Here is a 19,397-nt window from a genome sequence, read left to right on the forward strand (position 1 = left end):
TTCTTTATGATGGGGTCTAGTAGTTTCATTTGATTGCAGTCCTAATACGAAGGACTCATGTTACTCTACATGTATATGTTCATGTATATGAATATTATAAGGAGCTGCTAATTTTCAGTTGAATTTGTATTTCTGTATTCCACTGCAAAGCTATAGGTTCATTTCTATGTTAAGTTTTGGCAAATGTAGTGAGTTCAGGTGGATTTCACTTGTTGACATTCTTGACTTCAAGCAACCTATAAGGATGAAGTTCCAAAGTGTTTCCAACTGTGTACTTATACGTGCAGTTTGGAGAGCCATTTTATATGCTTGTAACCAATGTCTTTTGCAAAGAATGAGTTTCAAAAGCTTAAGTGGCAGTTGTTGACATCACCTTTTTGAATGTTGTAATCACTTCGCACATCATCTATGTGGAGGTGGAGAGATCTAACATTCTGAAACAAGATTACTTTTGTTTGGGGTAAATTGTCGGTCTGTAACAGTACTAAACGCACAAGGCTTGCTTGTGTTCTTTAAGTCTGCTCATTTCACTTTTAACCTTCTCAGTGATCTTTATTTTGTTTTCATTCAAATTAAGAATATGCAGTGCAGAGCTGTTTCGTACACGGCTCAAGCCAACATAATGCATGTGCTCTCTTGAGGATGCTGGAAAATCAACAACTGCCTCATTTAATGTGTCGCCTTGACAAAGGTGAATAGCCTTGGCAGCAGCAGGTCTAAGCGGAAATTGGCGCCGGAGAATTTGGACTTGACTTTTTTTATTGACTCGAAATTGTCTTGTTACTTCCAATACTGGCGTCCAATTTCTATCTATAGTTGCCTTGTACAAATGTACATTTTCTCTGCGCTGGTTTCTGCCTATGTCAGGATGTGGAAAAGAGACCCAGATAATACTTAGTCTGGTGGAATTTTCAACTCTGTGGTCTGTTTTCTATGACACATGTACACTCTGCACCATTGGTGAGTCCGTCAGTCACATCAATATTAGTTGTCAAGTCATATTTTGCTGCAGTTGCTACCGACACTAGCGAATATAAACCCATTGTCTTTGTTGGATCATCTGGGATTTTGTATTTCATTTGTTTCTTGAGATCATCAGAAATGTCACCAACTATAATGTCCACAACCTTAATCTGAGCTTTATCAGCTTTAGAGAGGGTATACAGAGCATTGTTGTGCGCATCTACTGATGTATTTGTAGTAAATAAATGTGCCATGTTCATGGGATAATCATCTTGATCAGGCCTTACATTCAAAATTCGTTGTTTCAAAATGGATATATCACGTTCAGAGCGATTTCCCTCTCTCAAACGATTGAGTAGCTGAGCAAATTCTTTGTCATCTTTTTGTCTCATTATTTCTGTCAATTCAAAGAGGGTGAAGTACTCTGTCCAAATGTTAGTTGTAAATTCATTATAGCCAGATTGGGAATTTTCAAAGATCCACTTATCAAAAATTGGCTTAAGCTGGAAAAGATCTCCAACAGTTGCCAAGCTTATTCCGCCGAATGGTTCATTAGTTCCCATAATTTGTTGTAACCTTAAGTTTAAAAAGTTGAACATGCCACTTCCAACCATGGAAATTTCATCGATAAATATCACCCTAAGTTTGTTTAGTTTTGCTCTAATTGTATTCAATCTGTCACTGTCAAGTGCACAATACTCAAATCCTCAATTGGCAGGTATCTTAAAAGCAGCATGTAGTGTACTGCCTTTTATTTTGAATGCTGCTTTACCAGCCGGGGTAGTCTTGACAACTTTCACATCATCTGGATTTTCCCCAGCGATACTATTCAGAAATCGGATCAGAGCGTCATACAATGCATTTGTAACAGTACTTTTGCCAACTCCAGCACCTCCACTTAAGAACAATCTTAGAGGATCATCTTTTGTTTTAACTGAATGTAACACGTGATAAAAAAAAACTGTCTTTGTTTTTCATTCAAAGAGCGGACAAGTCTACGATAATCGTCATCAGACATGCGCTTTACAACAAGTTCTTCCTGATGATTACTTCTGGGGAAAATTCCAATATCATCGAGCAAATCATACTGGCTATGCTGCTTGTTTTTGCCAGGGTCAAAGCAACCAAATAGTTCACTAGGCTTTTCTTTAACAGTACAGTCTTGCTGATTGATATGCTCTGCATTTGGAGCGACATTGTCAAAGTTGTCGCATTCAGCATTATTCATATCCTCCATTGCTTTATCTAGTATTTCTGAATGGTATTCATACTGATGCCTATTACTGATAACTTCATCCTTAACCTGCTCAAATCTCTCTTGGTAAGTTTGAGTCTTTATTCAAATCTATGCTTTCCTTTCGCCATGGTGTATAAAGCATAAGTTGTTCTCTGTGATGTTTTTCTGGGTCCTTATCTTTATGGTACCTGACATATCGGATAATTTTAGCCTTCTTTCGTTTTACTAGTTTCATGCCCCCTCTCAGTTTGTATCCATTTAGTTCAAATTGTGGGTCAGTAATATTGGTGTCATTTGGGTCATCATCAGTGTTCTCCTCAAAATAATTAGTCTCTGGAAGAAAGTCAACAAAAGCTGTGAATAATGGCTCACTAGAAGTTGTGTCATCTTTTGTGTCCTTAACACACTCAAACCAAGCAACAAAGTCAGCAAGGCAAATTTTTTCTAATTGTTTTGGTCTCCGTTGAAACCGCTTTATTATGTTATCAGATTCTATGTCATGTGAATTATCAGGTAACTCTTTCAGCTTTTCCAGTATTTTTATAAAGAATGCTCTTTCATCTGGGGGTGAGGTGCTTATAAACTGAACATCATGAGATGAACGTCTTAGAGGTATTTGTGATACAAGATAAACTGCTTCTTGAGCACTGATTTCAACTGCGTTGAGAAATGTGGTTCCGATATGTCTAACTCTATTTGTAATGTCTTTATTACCTGCCTTTGCTTCTTCGGACGCTTTTTCTAGAAGTCTGCTCATACTTCGCTGGCCCTTTGTAATGTAAGACAGCATGTATGTAGCACATGCATAAGGATCTAACGCATATTGTATGTCCAAGTTTGCTTGCCAAGCTTGGAGTAAGTGAGCATTGTAATTGTTGATCCTTATTTCTGATGGTGATCTTCTAAGAAATAATGTGTCACGGTTTAATATGTTCCTGATGGCTAACTTTCTTCAGCTAATCCTAATTTTCTCAGGAAATCTTCAAAGCTTATATCTTCACCATATTTTATGCTGTCAAGGACCTGTTTAATTTTTTCGGAATTTTCTTTCATTAGTTTACTCTCCTTCTCATCATGATAGGATTCCTCAAGTGGTTTCAGTATAATTGTCCTGGGCATTGGTGGCAATGGAAAGTTAAATCGACATATGTTATTTCCTGATCTCTTGCAAGTTTTGGCATGTCTGTGCATTTGCAAATTGGCAAGATTTTCCATTTCACTTGAACTGTTTGGCTTGTGGCAGATGATAAATTTATCAGCAAATGTGACAACCTCCTCACTAGAATGTTTTTCATACCGTGATGCATCCTTTATCCAAAACAATCCATGAATATGTGGGCTTCCTCTTTGCTGAAATTCTACTCTGTGAAAATAATCAGCTATTCCTCCTATAGGTGCAAAACTGCCTTTTAAAACATCACGAATAAACAATTGCACCATGTGGTCAAAGTTCCTAGCACAGGTCACAAAATCTTTTTGAATAAGATCTGATTTTTGATCCCAAGTCATTTGTTGGATTTCATCATCAGTGTATTCTTTTTTCGCAACAATTCTACCTAAAGTTTTGAGAAGATGAGTCCACCTTGTTTCAGCAGCTGAAAAGGAGCAAAACCATGTTGGACTGCCAAGTTGACGAATCATTGCAAACAGGTCGTTTTTGCACTTTTCAGATAAGGTGGTGACCCTCGAACACTTTTTAAAACTCTGAAACCTTCATCTAGGCGTGCAAGCTTATTGAGATAATCTTCAGATTTCAAGTCTCCAGCAGTAAAACATTTTCCTTTCGTCTTACACTTTCTGTGTGAAATACAAGCGCTATCTTGAATTTGCTTGATTTGCAGCTTTTTCAGCTTATAAAAGATGTTAGGGACAGACATGGCAGCTCTCCTATCCTGACTTCCTAATTCCCACTTCGCAGTTGTACTGTATGACACAGGGACCTTTCTTTCATTGTTGTCAGGCCTTCGTTTTCTACAAAATATTGAAGGAAATGAAAGGTATTCCGAGTCCTTGTCCAAGAATATTCCTAATGGTTTGTTTCCTTCACCTGGTGCAAAACTAATAATTCTGTCTGCATTTTCTACTATGTTGGATTCTTGCAGTAATGTATCTGTAACTCCTGAAGGAGGTTGTTGCCTGCCTCGTATTATTGGTATTTTCGTCCATCGCAATTGCAGCGACAGTTATTCCTTGAACGTGTTCTGCTTGTAACGTGATAGATTCGTATGCAAGAACATTCTCACTGTGGATTCAAGTGTAAGATTTCACTTCATATGCAGGCCTATGTTAGTGAATCCTATGACCCTCATTTCTTGCTTAAATGTTTTGTAAACATTTGAGCAACTTCACTCCCCCCCCCCCCCCTCTTCTCCCCGCTGGAAAAAAAAGTGCGCGTACGCCGATGAAGGTATGTTTTACGTTAAATATAGTGTTGAATTGCATTCCTTTGCATTCATTTAATTAACCATTCATTACATCAGTCAGACATCAGTCAGACATTAAGTCATTCGTTCCTTTGTTTGCTCACTCTCGTGTTTGTTATGAAAAACGCTTTTTGTTGTTTGTTTTATTAACTTTTCAGGTGAAAAGTGCAGGATGGCATCTGCAGCCCTTTGGTGCCAAAGTGCGTGTTATGCTTTGAATAAGACATTCGACTGCAAGGGGCCACCTGCGCATGCCCTTTCTACCCAACAATGCAATGATTATAACTGCACTCTGGGATGTGGCAGCACACAAAATTGTGATCAGCAATATCATGGTGAATGTCTTCTGGAATGTACAAACAGACCGACACTTAAGCAGAATTGCAACAACGGTGAATGTGATATGGTGTGCCACGGTCAGAATTGTGAGCAGAATTGCAATTCTGGTGCTAGGAAATGCAGTCTGCGATGTGACAGCAAACAACAATGTACGCAGAATTGCAACAATGGCGAATGTGATATGGTGTGCCACGGTCAGAATTGTTTGCAGAATTGCAATTCTGATGGTAGTAAATGCAGTCTGCGATGTGACAGCACACAACAATGTACGCAGATATGCAACAATGGCGAATGTGATATGGAGTGCCACGGTCAGAATTGTGAGCAGCAGTGCAATTCTGGTGCTAGTAAATGCAGTCTGCAATGCCACAGCAAACAACCTTGTACGCAGACATGCAACCATGGTGAGTGTACACTGGAATGCCATGAACCAAACTGTACGCAAAAATGTAACGGGAATCAACTCAGCTGCCAGCCGAAGTGTCAAGTTCCAAATGACCCAATCCAATGCGAGCACACTTGTTTCGCCCACGATAACAAGTGCACCTCTACTGCTACTACGACGGAGAAAACTACTGTACCGCTCAGAACAGCCTTGGATCATCCTTGCAGGCATTTTTGCTCAGGTGAGTGGTCAAACTGCAGTAGCTTTTGTTACAGTGGCCGGTATTGCTTAGACATTGCGACAAGGGAATGAAACAAAACCTATGATTAGCAACACTTTTCGCTCTCAGTTACGCTTCATCTATACAATAAGTAATTTCTGAAGTGAGTTCTGTAGAATGGTAATCTGCATAGAGAACCTTGTCAGCTGTTTATTAAGAGAAGGTGCGGAATATGATCTTAGTTTCATCATATTTTAATAGTAAGATCTAACATCCTCATACACTGAACTCCGATAGAACAGTCAACACCGCTATCATCATCTCCACCACCGTCTCCATCCCTGACAGCCACGAAAACATCTTCTTGGTCGTCTTCATCGTCATTGGCATCATTATCATTTTCGGGATCATCTTTAAAAACTGTAACATCACCATCGCCAACAGTGTCGACACCTTCATCATCACCAGTGCCATCAGAGGACAGAAGTCTTGAATTCAATAATATTTTGTCGATAACAGCCACGACAACATCAGTAGCCGCGGCATCATTACTTTCATTATCGTCATCTTTTTGGTCATCTTCATCGTCATCAGCATCATTATCATTACCGGGATCATCCTTAAAAACTGCATCACTTTCATTACCACCACCGGTAACAGTATCAACACCCTCTTTGTCACCAATGGCATCAGAGGACAGAGGTCTTGAATCCAAAAACACCTCTCGAACGGAAGAATTGGTACGTATATGTATGTTGTTAACTAAGAAGGGAATTAAGATTGTTGTATAATGACAAAGATTTAATGTACAACATAAAGGGCACATTCCCTTGCGATACACAGCGTGCAATCCCGCGCGGGCAAGATCCCATCCTGTCCGATCGGGTAACCAATCCCAATGCCAGATTTGGTTCACCTTAAACACTCGTAGAGCTTGCTATATAATATTGTTCTGGAAAAAGTTTTCCTATTCGAGGCGATGACAAAAACTGAAAACTGAAAAAAAACAACTCTGATTAGTCTGTTAATCAGCTCATGATTCGGTTTTTGTTTTTAATGACGCTCGCTCAGTGAAATATCTAGTATAAAGTTTAAGTGTAGACTACCTACTAATTTCCAAAGTATTGAAACATCTTAAAAAGAATTGTGGGAGTTTCGTCTCAGTGACTATTGTAAACTGCTTCATTTATTTACTTCCTACAATTGTGGGAGGTGCGGTGTTTTCATGGTAAAGTTAGTGCGCTCGTCTCTGGATCGAGCGGTCCGGGTTCGAGCCTCGTCCTGCAGGGACATTACGTTATGTTTAGTTAGGAAGACACTTTACTTGCACAGTGCCTCGCTCCACCCAGGTACCGGTGTATAAATGGGTATTGGTGAAGGTAATGCCGGAGGTAACCCAGCGATGGACTAACATCCCATCCAGGGGTGAGTAGAAATACTCTTAGTCGCTTCATGTTACAGAAACCGAGATAAGTTCCAGCATGATGAGCGACGTGGCTCGTATTAACCCTCGAAAACTAAATTCCAAACTCCTAAGAATGCAAATCCACTTTATGTTTCATGTTAACAATTTCCATTCCAGGTGATAGAGTTTCTTTCTGCCTTGAACAAAACCAATGTCCGGCAAGGGTCGTCTTTGAAGGTATCCATAACTTTTTTTACTAAACTAAAGTAGCTAAGATAACTAAATTTATAATATTTATTTACTTCAGAGACATTTTTGATCTACATCATAAACTAGCCTACCCTTAAGGAAAAAGTCAGTTCAGTCACCGCCCGTCCATAAGCGATATACCATACTAAGAATGTGACGTGTTCCTTCACAATGCGAAGATCGCCGACAGCTGAAACTAATTTAATAAGCTCCTTATTCATTGCAATGAACTTTCATGTTTTTCTCATTGGGCTCTCTCGAATAATAGTTATTGACAAGTGCTGTATTGATTGAGCTCGTAAAATTTACTCGCACAAGGCCAAGCTAAGGGTTGGAATAAAATGGCCGAGGAAATCTCAAAGCCGCCCTATCAAAAATAACCAGTCTGTAATTCATATAAAAATGTTACAATCTGTTACAAACATTATTGACAAATAAACTTGACAGCCACCAAAACGCGGAACGGTTTGCAATTGTCTTAAAGGTAAAGCAGCTTGGAAAAGATATGGGGAGGAGGTCGGTATTTAAATAGAAACGTCCTCACAGGATGAGAAATCCGAGTAAATGGACGCAAGAATCTGCCAAGAGGGTATACAACGCATTTACATTTCCCCAATCCCTACCACACGCAACGTGCGTTCTTTCATGCCACCTACAGTAACAACATACCTTTATAAAAAGCTAAAATAACCCAAGTGGAAAAAGAATAAACTTCCATTCGCAAGCAATATTCAATTTATTTCATGCCTGTTTGTTCGTACTGATTTTTATCGAATATTTAGGTACATGTAACTCAGAGCATTTTTGTCATGTTTGTTTTCAGGATGTTGTCACTATATTAGAAAACATCATGGAACAGTCTAAAAACACATCTCTTCATCAAGTGCAACCGAGTTCAATAACAGAGCAGGAACAAAAAGAAGAAATCTTCAAAATGGCATTTGCCTTTGAAGATTTTGCTCGTAAATATGCTCAATATCATCTCAATGAATCAGTGCCTCAGTTGAACATTGCTAACAACAAACTCGGTAAGTGGAAATACTTTAATTTAAATCATTCGAATCTGGGAAAAGGATGCAACAATATTATATCATACCAGTTTTTCTCCGAAAACGGGAATATTCCAAACTTTAATTTATTGCAACCATTTTGAAATCTCTGGTGATCCTAGCTATCTGCCAATCATGATTGGCTTTTAACAATGCGATTTGTTAACGAAGCGCACCATTTTCTACTCTAAATCACATGTTTTCCCAGCCAATGAGAATGGAAAACAAAATCATATTTTAAGGCTTGTTTTGTTTTCTGTTTCGCAAACAAAGTGAAATGGTAACGCATTTCCGGTTCTGCTTTTTTAACAAACGTGCTGATTGGATCAACAAAATATATCGGTACCCACCGAACAAAGTCCTATTTTAGGCGATTAAATTGCGCGAATTCAAAATTTATGTAATAAAGTGGCAATACAACTTCATGTCGTGCAAGTTTGGTCTGAAATCATACTTGCGATTTCAAATCGAACTCACATTGCGCACTTGTCCGATTTTGGAATCACGCGTATGATTTAAGACCGAATTGCACTGCACTCAGTTCAATTACCATTATCAATAAAATATTAAAATAATGAGCCCGTCAAACATCTATAGAAACACTTACAAATTGTAATGGCTTTCAAATATTTTTGCTTTAGTTAATGTCCAGTAAAAATATGTCGAAGATCGGAAGCTGCAATTTGACATATATATGCGAACTGATTTGTCCACGGAAGATATTTTAATAGTCTTGCCTTTTCATCATTCTCATCCCGTTGTTTCTTAACACACAGTTATGCATATGCAACGAGTTTTCAGCCAGAATGCGAGTGATTTTCATCTCGAGGGACCAGTAAAACAGAACTTCATCAACATTCCTTCAAGCAATTTCCACAACAACGGTTTGTTTAACCCGCTTTATGAACGATGCATTACATATTAAGTAAGAGCATTAAAAGAAAGTGTTTTCCTAATTTCCATAATACAATGTCAAATGCCACCAAATGTAAAAACAAATTGGATTTAAAAAAAAAAAAAAAAAAAAAACAGATTCCACGGAGCAAACTAGAACAAATGTTTCGACATATTTTGCAAGAAGAGGTACAGGGCTACAGCTCAAATTTTGTATTATGATCTCAAAGAACCTTAATTGCAATTCTGATTAAATTTTGAATCTTTCAGTAAAATTAGCATGCCGTTCCTGGAATAAGATGGTAAGTTAATAGCAAGCACGGCCATACAATTTTAAGCACGATTTATCAGCCGGGATGCCGTCCATTTGTTGTTAAAAGTTTACATTTGATTGGCTAAAACATTTTGCGTTTCGTGTCATCATTTGATTCTAGTACAAAAGATCACAGCTTGTTCACAAACTTACGTTCTCAGACTGGGCATTAACATGTGACTCACATTTAATTTCTACACCAAGGAGCGACTAGAAAACTCTTTACTCTAAGGTGGCATTCTTCTGCATTGCAGGTAACTCATTTCCCAGCAGTTTTACAACGTTACCCTGATAATTCGCCGAGACCAATTTGTTATAAGCGAACTCGTGGCTGTCAAGCTAAGGTCTCAAGTAGATAAATTATATATGGTCTAAACGGTTTTGAATAAAATATTTTTCCATTTCATCTTCAGTCGTACCTCAAGAAAGCTATGTAAACTTACTTTTTTGCCCTAGCTTGCAAACTAGGTTTAGTCATTTATTTCCTCGTTAATTTCAACTTAGGTTCAATACTGATTGGTATCGTGTACAAGGATCTCCATGAATTACTCAAATCGAATTCATCCAATAGTGATACAACTAGGAACAGCAGGTAATAAGCAGTAGAGAAGTTTTAAGCAAATTAAATTTTCTTAAAAAGCATACTTCTACTATCGTGTTATATGGCTGTTTAACTTCCATTAGAGATGGCCAAGGGGCTAGCTGTTTCAGATTTCCTCTTTACTAGAAAATTAGAAACACGATCAGTAACAAGATTTTGTTATGTAATACATCAAACCCGAAAGATCGTGTGTGACCACATTTCCGAAAACCGAGAAAAGGAGTTACTGATACGACGCGCGGCGAAGTATTTTTGACGAACTTCGAGGTGTTTGGAAATGTGGTCCAACACTGTCTTGATTGTTTGATATTCCTCTAAGTCGAAACTAAGACGATAGAAAACGGAGAAATAAACTCGAAAAAATCTATGCTATTTACTGATCAGATATCCAAACACCGCCACGGTCATGATTTCGAATTTCCTTTGTTTAAACGTGATGATTTAGTAATGAGTTTGAGAAAATTGTATTCTATTCAGGAGTCTTGGCACCATAATAATTGCAGCTACGATGGATCCAGAGCCGAAAACGTTGAAGCAGAATGTAGCCCTTAAGTTCAGGAACCTGAAGGTAACAAGAATGGAACATTTATAGAGAAAAATCGACTCTTCCGCTTAATCGAATGTAATTGATTTACTGGATCTTTGGTACTGTACGTTTTGTTTTATATTTTATATTCTAAAAGTTGACCTGGCATATTTTCAGGTTACTGACTGCAAGAGATCTTGTATGTTCTGGAGCGGCTACAGCGAGAAAAAGTGAGAATCAGTTTAATTTACTTGTATATTTTTAGCTTTCTACCTTAGCTTGCTTTAAAGGCAATAGCTGAATATAACTTCCATTAATATGCACCATGTAGGAAAGCAAGCATCGCAGTTTTTGCACAGTCAGTTGCCGTCGCATCATTCAATTCTTTTACTCACTCGGGAAGGAGTGTTTTTCCCCTCCCAACCTTGCCCTATTTTGTCCTCTCAGCAGAGTGCTGGGTTGCTGTTTTGCAGTTTCCGTTTTGAGTGCCCTCACCTTTACTGGGCCAGAAAAATATTTAATTTTTTTCCTTGTAACTTGATCATGGTCTCAAAACATGATTTTATTAAAGCGGCTATGGGCCTTTGTTCATAGCCATTTAATTCCAACAATGGTTTGTTCTGATATCATGTTGGGGCCCAACAAACAAGCTTCAGGATATGCAGCACTGATTTATGTGTAGTGATATAAACATTTTGTCTGTCACATTTTATTAAATACTTCTTTTCAGTCCAGACGGGTGGTCAGAGGAAGGATGCCATGTTGTGAGATCGAAGAGCAGCTCAGTACAAACAGACTGCAGCTGTAATCATATGACTCACTTCGCTGTTTTATTCGACTATGGGGATAACCTTGAGGTAAAAAGTATTAGTTAATTTCCAATTAATTCCATCCGAGACAATGTCAATATATTCAAGTGTATTAAATAAATGAATTTTGAGCTCGAATCAAAGATTCACGTTCCAAATAAAACTTGAGTTTGATTAAGGGTCAAAACATCGGCAGTTTTTCTGTTTGCATTTTACATGTACTTCTAAATGATTTAGCTCTCGCTGGGTTTTGAGTTTTCTTTTCACTTAATTCCCCTACCTACAACTGAATGCTAGGCCTAGTTATAATCCTAATCGGACTAAACGGAGTGATAATTAGGCTGATCGGAGGGTGAGGGGCTTGTTGAGCTAAAAATACCAAATCGAAGTCTGACTAAATCCATTGCAGTGAGTTGATATTACCGCAGAAGTTTATGTTGCTCGTTTTCTGTTGCTAATTTGTACTGCAGATTACAAGGACAGATGAGAAGATATTGAGAATTCTCACTTACGTAGGCTTGGCTCTCTCCATTTTCGGCATCGTTCTCACGATATTCTTTTATGCTTATTTCACGTAAGTAATAGATTTACTTCATGCAAATTGTCTAGTTTTCTATATGCTGATAATCAGATTTACAATTTTAACGTTGGTGAGACGTTTTACTCCCTCGGAATAATTCTATAAAAACCACATTCTAAATAATGCTTAAATTTGATATGTGTATAAACCATCGTGTAAAGCCCAAGCTATCTCAAAGTTTCGTTTGCAAAACTTATATTCGTTTTCACTTTGAGATTATAATATGTCTTTCTCGTCAATCTTTTTTAATGGTTTGTCACTAGTTGGATATATTCGTTATACACTATACCAGACGTATGTGTTCTCGCGTTTGAATCTTTCTTCCACTGTCCCAATTAGTGTGTTGCTTAGGTGATATTCAACATTTGGATTTTACTGATTATCTTAATTTATATTTCCTTCGTTTTTGCACCTAGTATTTGTTTCTTTGTTTTTCTTTTTTTACCAGCGATGTACATCAGCCTCTCTCTCAAATCAGGATTAGTCTTGCTAGTTCTCTCGGAGCAGGACAACTAATCTTTCTTGGGGGAATTGATGCCACAGGAAACACGGTAAGAGAGTTTTACAGATTTGTTGAATTCCATTTGTTGTAGTTTTAAATCAAGGTTTCTGCATCATTAAGGGGTAACTCAATTTTTTTTTTTAGCCACGTGTATTCTGCTAGGTTGCGTGCATAAGCCAAGTCTACTATTTCCTTTTACGCGTTATAAAAGTCCGCGAAGCGCCTCGCCAATGGTGCTCCAGTGTCTCAACGTCATGAGAAATGCGCGTTTAATATGCACATGGATACGCAGGTGATACCGTAATAACATAAACAGATTTTAATCCAAGCTTTTTTTGCAGGGAACTTGTGTCGCAGTAGCGGCCCTTATGCAGTACTTTTTGATGGCAGCTTTCTGTTGGATGCTCGTCGGGGGAATCTACCTTTACTTGTTTGTAGTCAAGGTTTACAACATCAACAACAAGATGAACGTGTACTACGTCATGTCATGGGGTAAATTATTGTGTAATGGATTATTTTACTGTTATTTACTGTTGTACCTGCATAAAACTATGAATTTATTGATCCCTCGATTCATGTCCGAGAGAAATACTTCTTTCTACCTTTTTTGTTTCTCTTTTTATAATGCATTGCAGGTTTCCCTGCCGTTATGGTTACAATCTCGCTAAGTATTGCATCAGGAAAGGAAGGAATCCAGGGATTTGTCAGTGAGGAATAGTAAGAAATGTATTCCTTTACTAATCTAATACCATCCCATCATTCAAACACATCACATTAAACGTGTTTATTCTTTTTTCTTGTTTGCCTTTTTTCTTGAATTTTGTTTCTTCTAGCTGCTGGATGTCTTCGGATAACAATCTGATCTGGATATTTGTCGCGTTTGTGGTGATGATCGAAGCTGTAAGTAAATCGAATCTCAAGTTTAAACCTTTGCTATTTATCAATTTGAAGTTGAATTTGAATACTGAACAAGTTGGTCTTAAATACTTTTAAGACTTCAAGAAATTTATGAAGGGATTGAAATTTTGGAAGCTAAGATAAAGAAACCCACAAACTGAGATAAAAATTACAAATTAATAATAAAGAAGTATAAAAGTTTTAAAATATGGACAATACTGCGATGTACTATTTTTTGTGTTATTTCTTTCATATAAGACCCCACGAGTATCTAGCTTTAAACTATGCATGAAGTTACTTTTTACTTTTTCTTCTGTTAGAACTAAAAGCCACTGATATATTTGATTATTTTAATCTTATGGTCAAGGTTAACATCTTGATGCTCGTGCGAGTGATCAAAGAAATGACCACAATGCAATCAACAGGAGAAAACCACATTCAGCAGATACGGTAAGAATTAAGACTTGCGAATAACAACAGTTTCTCCATCGCTACTCTATCAGTCTCTCGTCGAGCCAACAAATCACCATGCCCATAACTTGCTTCTGCGTCTTTTTCTGTTACAAACCTTAATTTGCACGACTCGGTCAGATGGTACAAAATTTACCATGCTGAACAGTAAGCTTCATGTACGCAGTGGCACATCAAGAACAAAACAGCTCGCACCAGCAGTAAGGCTTGACTTGCCTTTGTTTCGGATGTCCCATTACGTTACACGGTTGATTTACGCAACTTTAAACCTTTATTTGGATTCGCTCTTGTTAATCTGCACCCCAGGGGCGTCGTTTTTTATCTAATCTATTTTTTATCGTTTGGCCAATTGTAAAGAACCTTGACCCCACTTACCTTGAGGCCCATCTTCATTAAATCTCTACCATGTGACCAGAAATTTATCTTGTGCTTTGTTATTTCAGACTTGGCATCAAGGCATGCACAGTGTTGATACCTCTTCTAGGAGTCACGTGGTTGTTTGGTCTTCTGTCACCTTTACACAAGGCATTTGTTTACATTTTCACGATACTTAACTCTGCCCAGGTTAGTTTTTGAGTCCTGGATTCAACAATTTTTACAACTGCTTGCAATTTTTTCATGCAAAGAATTAGAAAATTGTATTGTTAGAAGATATCATTCTCGATGGTGTAAATTTCTCACTTTTGGAGTCCCGTGTTTCTTGGTATGCTACATTTACATTTCATCACAGAAACTAAATAATGATAATAATTGGACAAACCTTAACCGCACTTTTTTTTCAATTACTCCTAATTACCCAATTATCATTAACGTTTTTCCTGAAGGCAGGACAAGAAGCTAAAGGTAGACCTGATCCCAAAACTTTCAAGTAGGGAAAGAAAATTTTGCAATTATTCCGAAAGACGCAATTATTTCGCTGTTCAGTAAGTCTTTTATCAATTTATTAATTTATTTACTTTCTTCAACAGGGATTCCTGATTTTTGTCTTGCATTGTTTGAGAAACAGTCAGGTAAGAGCATTGACTTGAAAATCGATCAACGATATATCCATGAACTCTCTCGGCACATCATACATCGCATTACTACACAGCCGGCTACTCAACTGTTTGGAATAATTCTACTCTAGTTGCCGAATGCTGTGGGAAAGCAAATTTAGGGACAGATGCGTGAATGTGCTCAAGCGCCATAGTTTTACTTGATATAACGACTCTTCAAGGAGTAAATACGGATACAGGACGTTAAAAGTCTAGTTGCAGGTCCTTTCTCATGTAAATTTGAGACCACATTTAGAACAAAACGTCAACAAGAGACTTATTACTTTTGCTTGACTTTAAGTTTTGTTTGATCCTCAGATTAAAGAAAGGTTCAGAAGAAGGATGAACGCGGTTTTTCCAGTTTCAAGTGCAAACGATGTAAACTCAACCAAGAAAACTTCTCAGTTTAATCAAAGTGATGTCGGCATATCGAAGGCAATGGAGCTCCATTCATGCAGTAATGGCGTATTTGAACTGGAGTAGCGACTGACCCAGTTAAAGTGCCACTGGTTTCTAGTAGCTTAAAAAAAAGATAAAGTTTGTAGCGAAAAGTGTTCCCTATTTTAGTGCATAGCCGTTTTAACATGCAGTTAACGGTAATTTAGGGTCAAAAAGTATTTAATTTTACGGCTGACGATTACTACGCTTATCTTCTTTCAATATTTACCTAGGCATGCAACTCAGGCTCAGTTGGTGGGTACATTGTCAAACCCACAATCGACAGAACAGCCATCCGTGGCTGTTCCGTTGGTTTTTGCCAGACAGTCAGTAACCTACAACGGGTATCTAGTGACCTAAGATTCTATACTAGGTCTTTCTAAGTGGCTAAAACGTTTAATGGAGGCAGCGTGACCGAGTGGTTAGGGTGGTCGCGAGTTCAAGTCCCGCTCTGACCACTAAGTTACATTTGTTTCTCGGTAGACACCAGTTAAACTCCTCAGTCATGCTTGTAAATAGCCAACTATTCTGCCTTCCGGCAGTTGGGATTTTTAAGCCTATTATGTTTATTTGAAATATTTACTAGCTAGTTGTAACTAAGCGCATCGACCACTATAAACATTTAACATTAACAACATTAATAGACATCATAAATTGGTCACTCCTTGTGTTGCTTTGAAGCCTTTATCTCTATTTGTAGTTATATAGTAGTTATATAGTAGTTGTATGTTTAGTCCGTTTTGGTGGAATATCAGGCGAGTTTGGTGGAGCCATGGTTTGAATCGAATCATCTGTAAAACACTCATGGCGAGACCAAATGATCCTGATGTGCCGCTGTGAGTGTAAAAATAAAAGATACGATAAAAGATATTTACTGTAACCGATAAAAGATATTTACTGTAACCAAGTTCGGACATAATTTTCTGGTCAAGGTACTTTGTCAGGGGTTTCAGTTATGTGAAGTTCACCAGCTTAGTTTTGGCTGCATCCTCATCAAAAGATACGCGATAGAAATCTTTAGTTCACAATCATAGTGAATACCCTGCCGCAAATTTTGCCGCCGTTTCATATCATCGCTTCATTTAATTCAAACTGCAACACCTTCATTATCCAGTAGATTTAACCCTAAACTAAGTTTGCTAAGAATTTAATAAATTATTCCAACAATCATTCCATTCGTCTTTGTTAGATAAGAGAGGATTATAACCTAACTCCAGATACAGTCGAATTTCTCCAAAACAGTCACATTTGCGAGAAAAGTGCCCGCTGTAGAGAGGTGGCCGTTATGAGAAGGTAGGGGTACAATGATGACACCTGTCTTATCAGTGGTGGAACATTAAGCACTTAATGACTGGTCCCGAGGGGAACAGTGAATTTTGTTTCCCTCGACTTCGTCTCGGGAAACAAAATTCACTGCTGGGTACAGTAAATATTTAATCGTGCCAGTCATTACGGGATTTGTTATATAGGAAAACAAATAATAACTTTATTGACAAATGACATGCAACAGCGGTCAACATTTGGCGGGTAACAGTGAACTGTTTCCCGTTTCACGTCATAGTTTTCGCAATGTTGCCCGCTCATGGCATTTGGCGGAAAGCAGTTTCATTTTTAGATGTCATGTGACCATGAACTAGCCAATGAATGGGCGCGCTATAACGGGAAAAACGCCAGCTATATAACAAATCTATTTAAGCTATATAACAAATCTATTTAAAACAATAGAAGTTTCCCGAAAAACAATCAAAATATGTCAATAAAACAGAAACCACACAGAAACAGAGACAAGCGACACGCGCTGCGGAGCCATGTTCGCGATCTTTTACAAAAAAACTATGGTGTTTTGTACACACCGCTCGTCGTTCGTTGATTAATATGCCATTTTCGAGAGGTTTCTTTGGCAGATGGGATACACTTTGGTGGCCGTTGCCGTTGTGGAGAGGTGGCCGCTGCAGAGAGGTTAAAATAAGAGTGAACGTATGGGACGTCCGCTGGAACCAAAAAAGTGGCCTGCGAAGAGAGGTGGCCGTTAATGGAGGTTCGCCGACTGTAGTAAGTCGGTAAATCAACGCTAATTAAAATGAATCTGTCTCCTAACAAGATACTGTCATCACGATTAAAAAAAATATGGCAATCATCTGTCATATGCGAGTTGAGTTTATTAAAAATCATTATAAAGCTGCTCTTTAAAAACCACCATCTCATGACGTCACGGCAACCATAGTGGCGTTCCAAACCAATGAAACGGCGGCCATGTTGGTTTACAAAACCAATCCTACAGGAGTTGACCACTTCCTTTTGTTCCAATAAATTTGCATGGCTACTGGCCACGTGAGTGAAACATTCTGGTGGAGTTTAAAGAAAGCAGTGGAAACAGAAATCTTACCTTGCGTTGGGTTGCTCAATTACGAAGCGGCGAGGAACCTTTAAGGTTCACGGAAAACGGTTTCAGACTGATGGCGGTCAGAACTGTCTTTCTATTCATCTTGTTTGGTGAGTATGGACGTCATACCCTATCCTGACAATGGCTTTACTAAATGAATCTCACAACATTCGATGAATACTTTTTGTTATTTTCTGGCTTTTGTAAAATCTTCTTCCCTGGACGAGCTGCGAGCGGTGAAACTTCTAGCTTACGCCACACGGTTTATGTTATTCGGCTATCGACAGCTTTCTGCGAATTAACTTTGTCATATATCATTTCTTTAAGTTAACAAGTAAAAACTTTAAAAGTCTTTGAAGTTCTTGTTCAACTTTTTTATAAAAATATTCAAAATTGTATGGAGTTGGCTTTTGTACAGCCACTAATGTTTTCCCGCGTAATTCATATAAAAGTTACTTTGAATAAGATGCAATTGCAAACATAATTTAACAAAGAAAACAATTTAAAACTCCAACTTCGCAGCTAGCAATTAAGATTCAAAACTTAAACGACGTGAGGTTCAATCGGCATATAGTGTTTATGGTGAGTTTGGTTAAAACCAAGGTTATAAGTATAAGAGTATTTCTTTATTAGTTGCGTGCTTTTTAATACTAGATGAGCGCAAGTTATAAGGAAGATGTGTTATGACGGGTGGCTTTCTACTAGCTTCCCTAAGTCGCCTTCAGTTCTCACTGGAGGGCAAGCTCAGGAGATTCCCCGCCAGCTAAGGAGGTCAGGCTTATTTGAAAAGAGAAAAAAATTGAGGTATAAATGGATTAAAACCTAATGTTTAATATAAATGTATATAGAAATCTGTTTATTGTACGTGATCAACGTTCTGAGCATAATTACCATATGCCATTTATGTCGGTTCAATAACCAACCAGGGGGAGGTAAAACAGAGCCGTAATGTGACATATTTTTTCTAACACGTTTCACATCGGGCAAATAAACTAAACTACGGTTCTAATTTTTAACTAGTCGCAAGATATTGTGCCATTTTTTAAAGCTAAAAATTGCTTACATCTGCTTTTTCGTGGATTTCAAAAACTTAAGGTTTTCGAGATAATTTATGCTAATTGATGTTTTGACATCTTTATTGTCTGATCTAGATCTAAAGAATTAAATATCTACACGATGTAACCTGTAATTATGGTGAACTTACTAAACGTTAAAGGTACCTATCATTATCGTGTAATAAGCTATTTTCCAGCAGTGAAATAAGAAATAAGACACTTAAAACAAAGACGACTCTGTACTATGACGAAACTATCGAAAACAAAGTGCTGCATTAAAGACTCATTTCGCAGCAGCTGTCTTACATGCAAATTTGTCACGAACTTTTGATGTCCATAACGGCCTATTAACTTGATATCCTAACGGGTAAAAGCCTACAAACAATTTGCCGGGATTGTTACTGTGGAATTCCCCACCCTAACCCTAACTGTTGTTTTACTGAAGACCTGACCGACGTTCAGTGAAGCCCTTGGGAGGGGGTACTCCCTTATTTAGGCTATTTAGGTGCGTGCGGCTCTTAAGGATATGCTTTTCAGCTGTTCTGGTCTGATATAGGATATGAGTTGCGCGGGTCTAGTGCTATCAGCTTTTAATTTTATGCGTTTTACAAAATTGTATGCTTG

The 19,397-nt window shown here is 38.0% G+C and overlaps 2 protein-coding genes and 1 pseudogene across 2 annotated transcripts; 2 read left to right on the forward strand and 1 right to left on the reverse strand.

Annotated features, from left to right (window-relative positions):
• Positions 1–911: 911 nt before the first annotated feature.
• Positions 912–3,841, reverse strand: LOC145494117 (uncharacterized; annotated as a pseudogene).
• Positions 3,842–4,951: 1,110 nt separating this feature from the next.
• On the forward strand, positions 4,952–10,073 carry LOC145494118 (uncharacterized). The gene is made up of 6 exons (XM_081473585.1): positions 4,952–5,588; positions 5,865–6,307; positions 7,150–7,209; positions 8,045–8,249; positions 9,047–9,154; positions 9,982–10,073. Exons 1-6 carry the CDS (start codon positions 5,027–5,029, stop codon positions 10,071–10,073), a joined length of 1,470 nt encoding a protein of 489 aa, XP_081329711.1. The 5' UTR covers positions 4,952–5,026.
• Positions 10,019–16,238, forward strand: LOC145494467 (adhesion G protein-coupled receptor L4-like). Its single transcript, XM_081473940.1, has 13 exons — positions 10,019–10,069; positions 10,556–10,646; positions 10,782–10,834; positions 11,335–11,461; positions 11,884–11,987; positions 12,442–12,544; positions 12,837–12,987; positions 13,131–13,212; positions 13,329–13,395; positions 13,760–13,842; positions 14,307–14,427; positions 14,832–14,873; positions 15,216–16,238. Exons 2-13 carry the CDS (start codon positions 10,587–10,589, stop codon positions 15,378–15,380), a joined length of 1,158 nt encoding a protein of 385 aa, XP_081330066.1. The 5' UTR covers positions 10,019–10,069; positions 10,556–10,586; the 3' UTR covers positions 15,381–16,238.
• The last annotated feature ends 3,159 nt before the right edge of the window (positions 16,239–19,397 follow it).

This window comes from Orbicella franksi, chromosome 8 (assembly GCF_964199315.1).
Source record: "Orbicella franksi chromosome 8, jaOrbFran1.1, whole genome shotgun sequence".
Lineage (NCBI taxonomy): Eukaryota > Metazoa > Cnidaria > Anthozoa > Scleractinia > Merulinidae > Orbicella > Orbicella franksi.

Excerpts from the sequence above, each read along its gene's own strand:
- LOC145494467 (XM_081473940.1), top strand. The coding sequence starts at position 10,587 with ATGGATCCAGAGCCGAAAACGTTGAAGCAGAATGTAGCCCTTAAGTTC. Across the intron at positions 12,545-12,836 it reads TTGATGCCACAGGAAACACG|GGAACTTGTGTCGCAGTAGC; the intron begins GTAAGAGAGTTT and ends CTTTTTTTGCAG. Across the intron at positions 13,843-14,306 it reads AACCACATTCAGCAGATACG|ACTTGGCATCAAGGCATGCA; the intron begins GTAAGAATTAAG and ends TTGTTATTTCAG.
- LOC145494118 (XM_081473585.1), top strand. The coding sequence starts at position 5,027 with ATGGTGTGCCACGGTCAGAATTGTGAGCAGAATTGCAATTCTGGTGCT. Across the intron at positions 6,308-7,149 it reads CCTCTCGAACGGAAGAATTG|GTGATAGAGTTTCTTTCTGC; the intron begins GTACGTATATGT and ends TTTCCATTCCAG. Across the intron at positions 7,210-8,044 it reads GGCAAGGGTCGTCTTTGAAG|GATGTTGTCACTATATTAGA; the intron begins GTATCCATAACT and ends GTTTGTTTTCAG.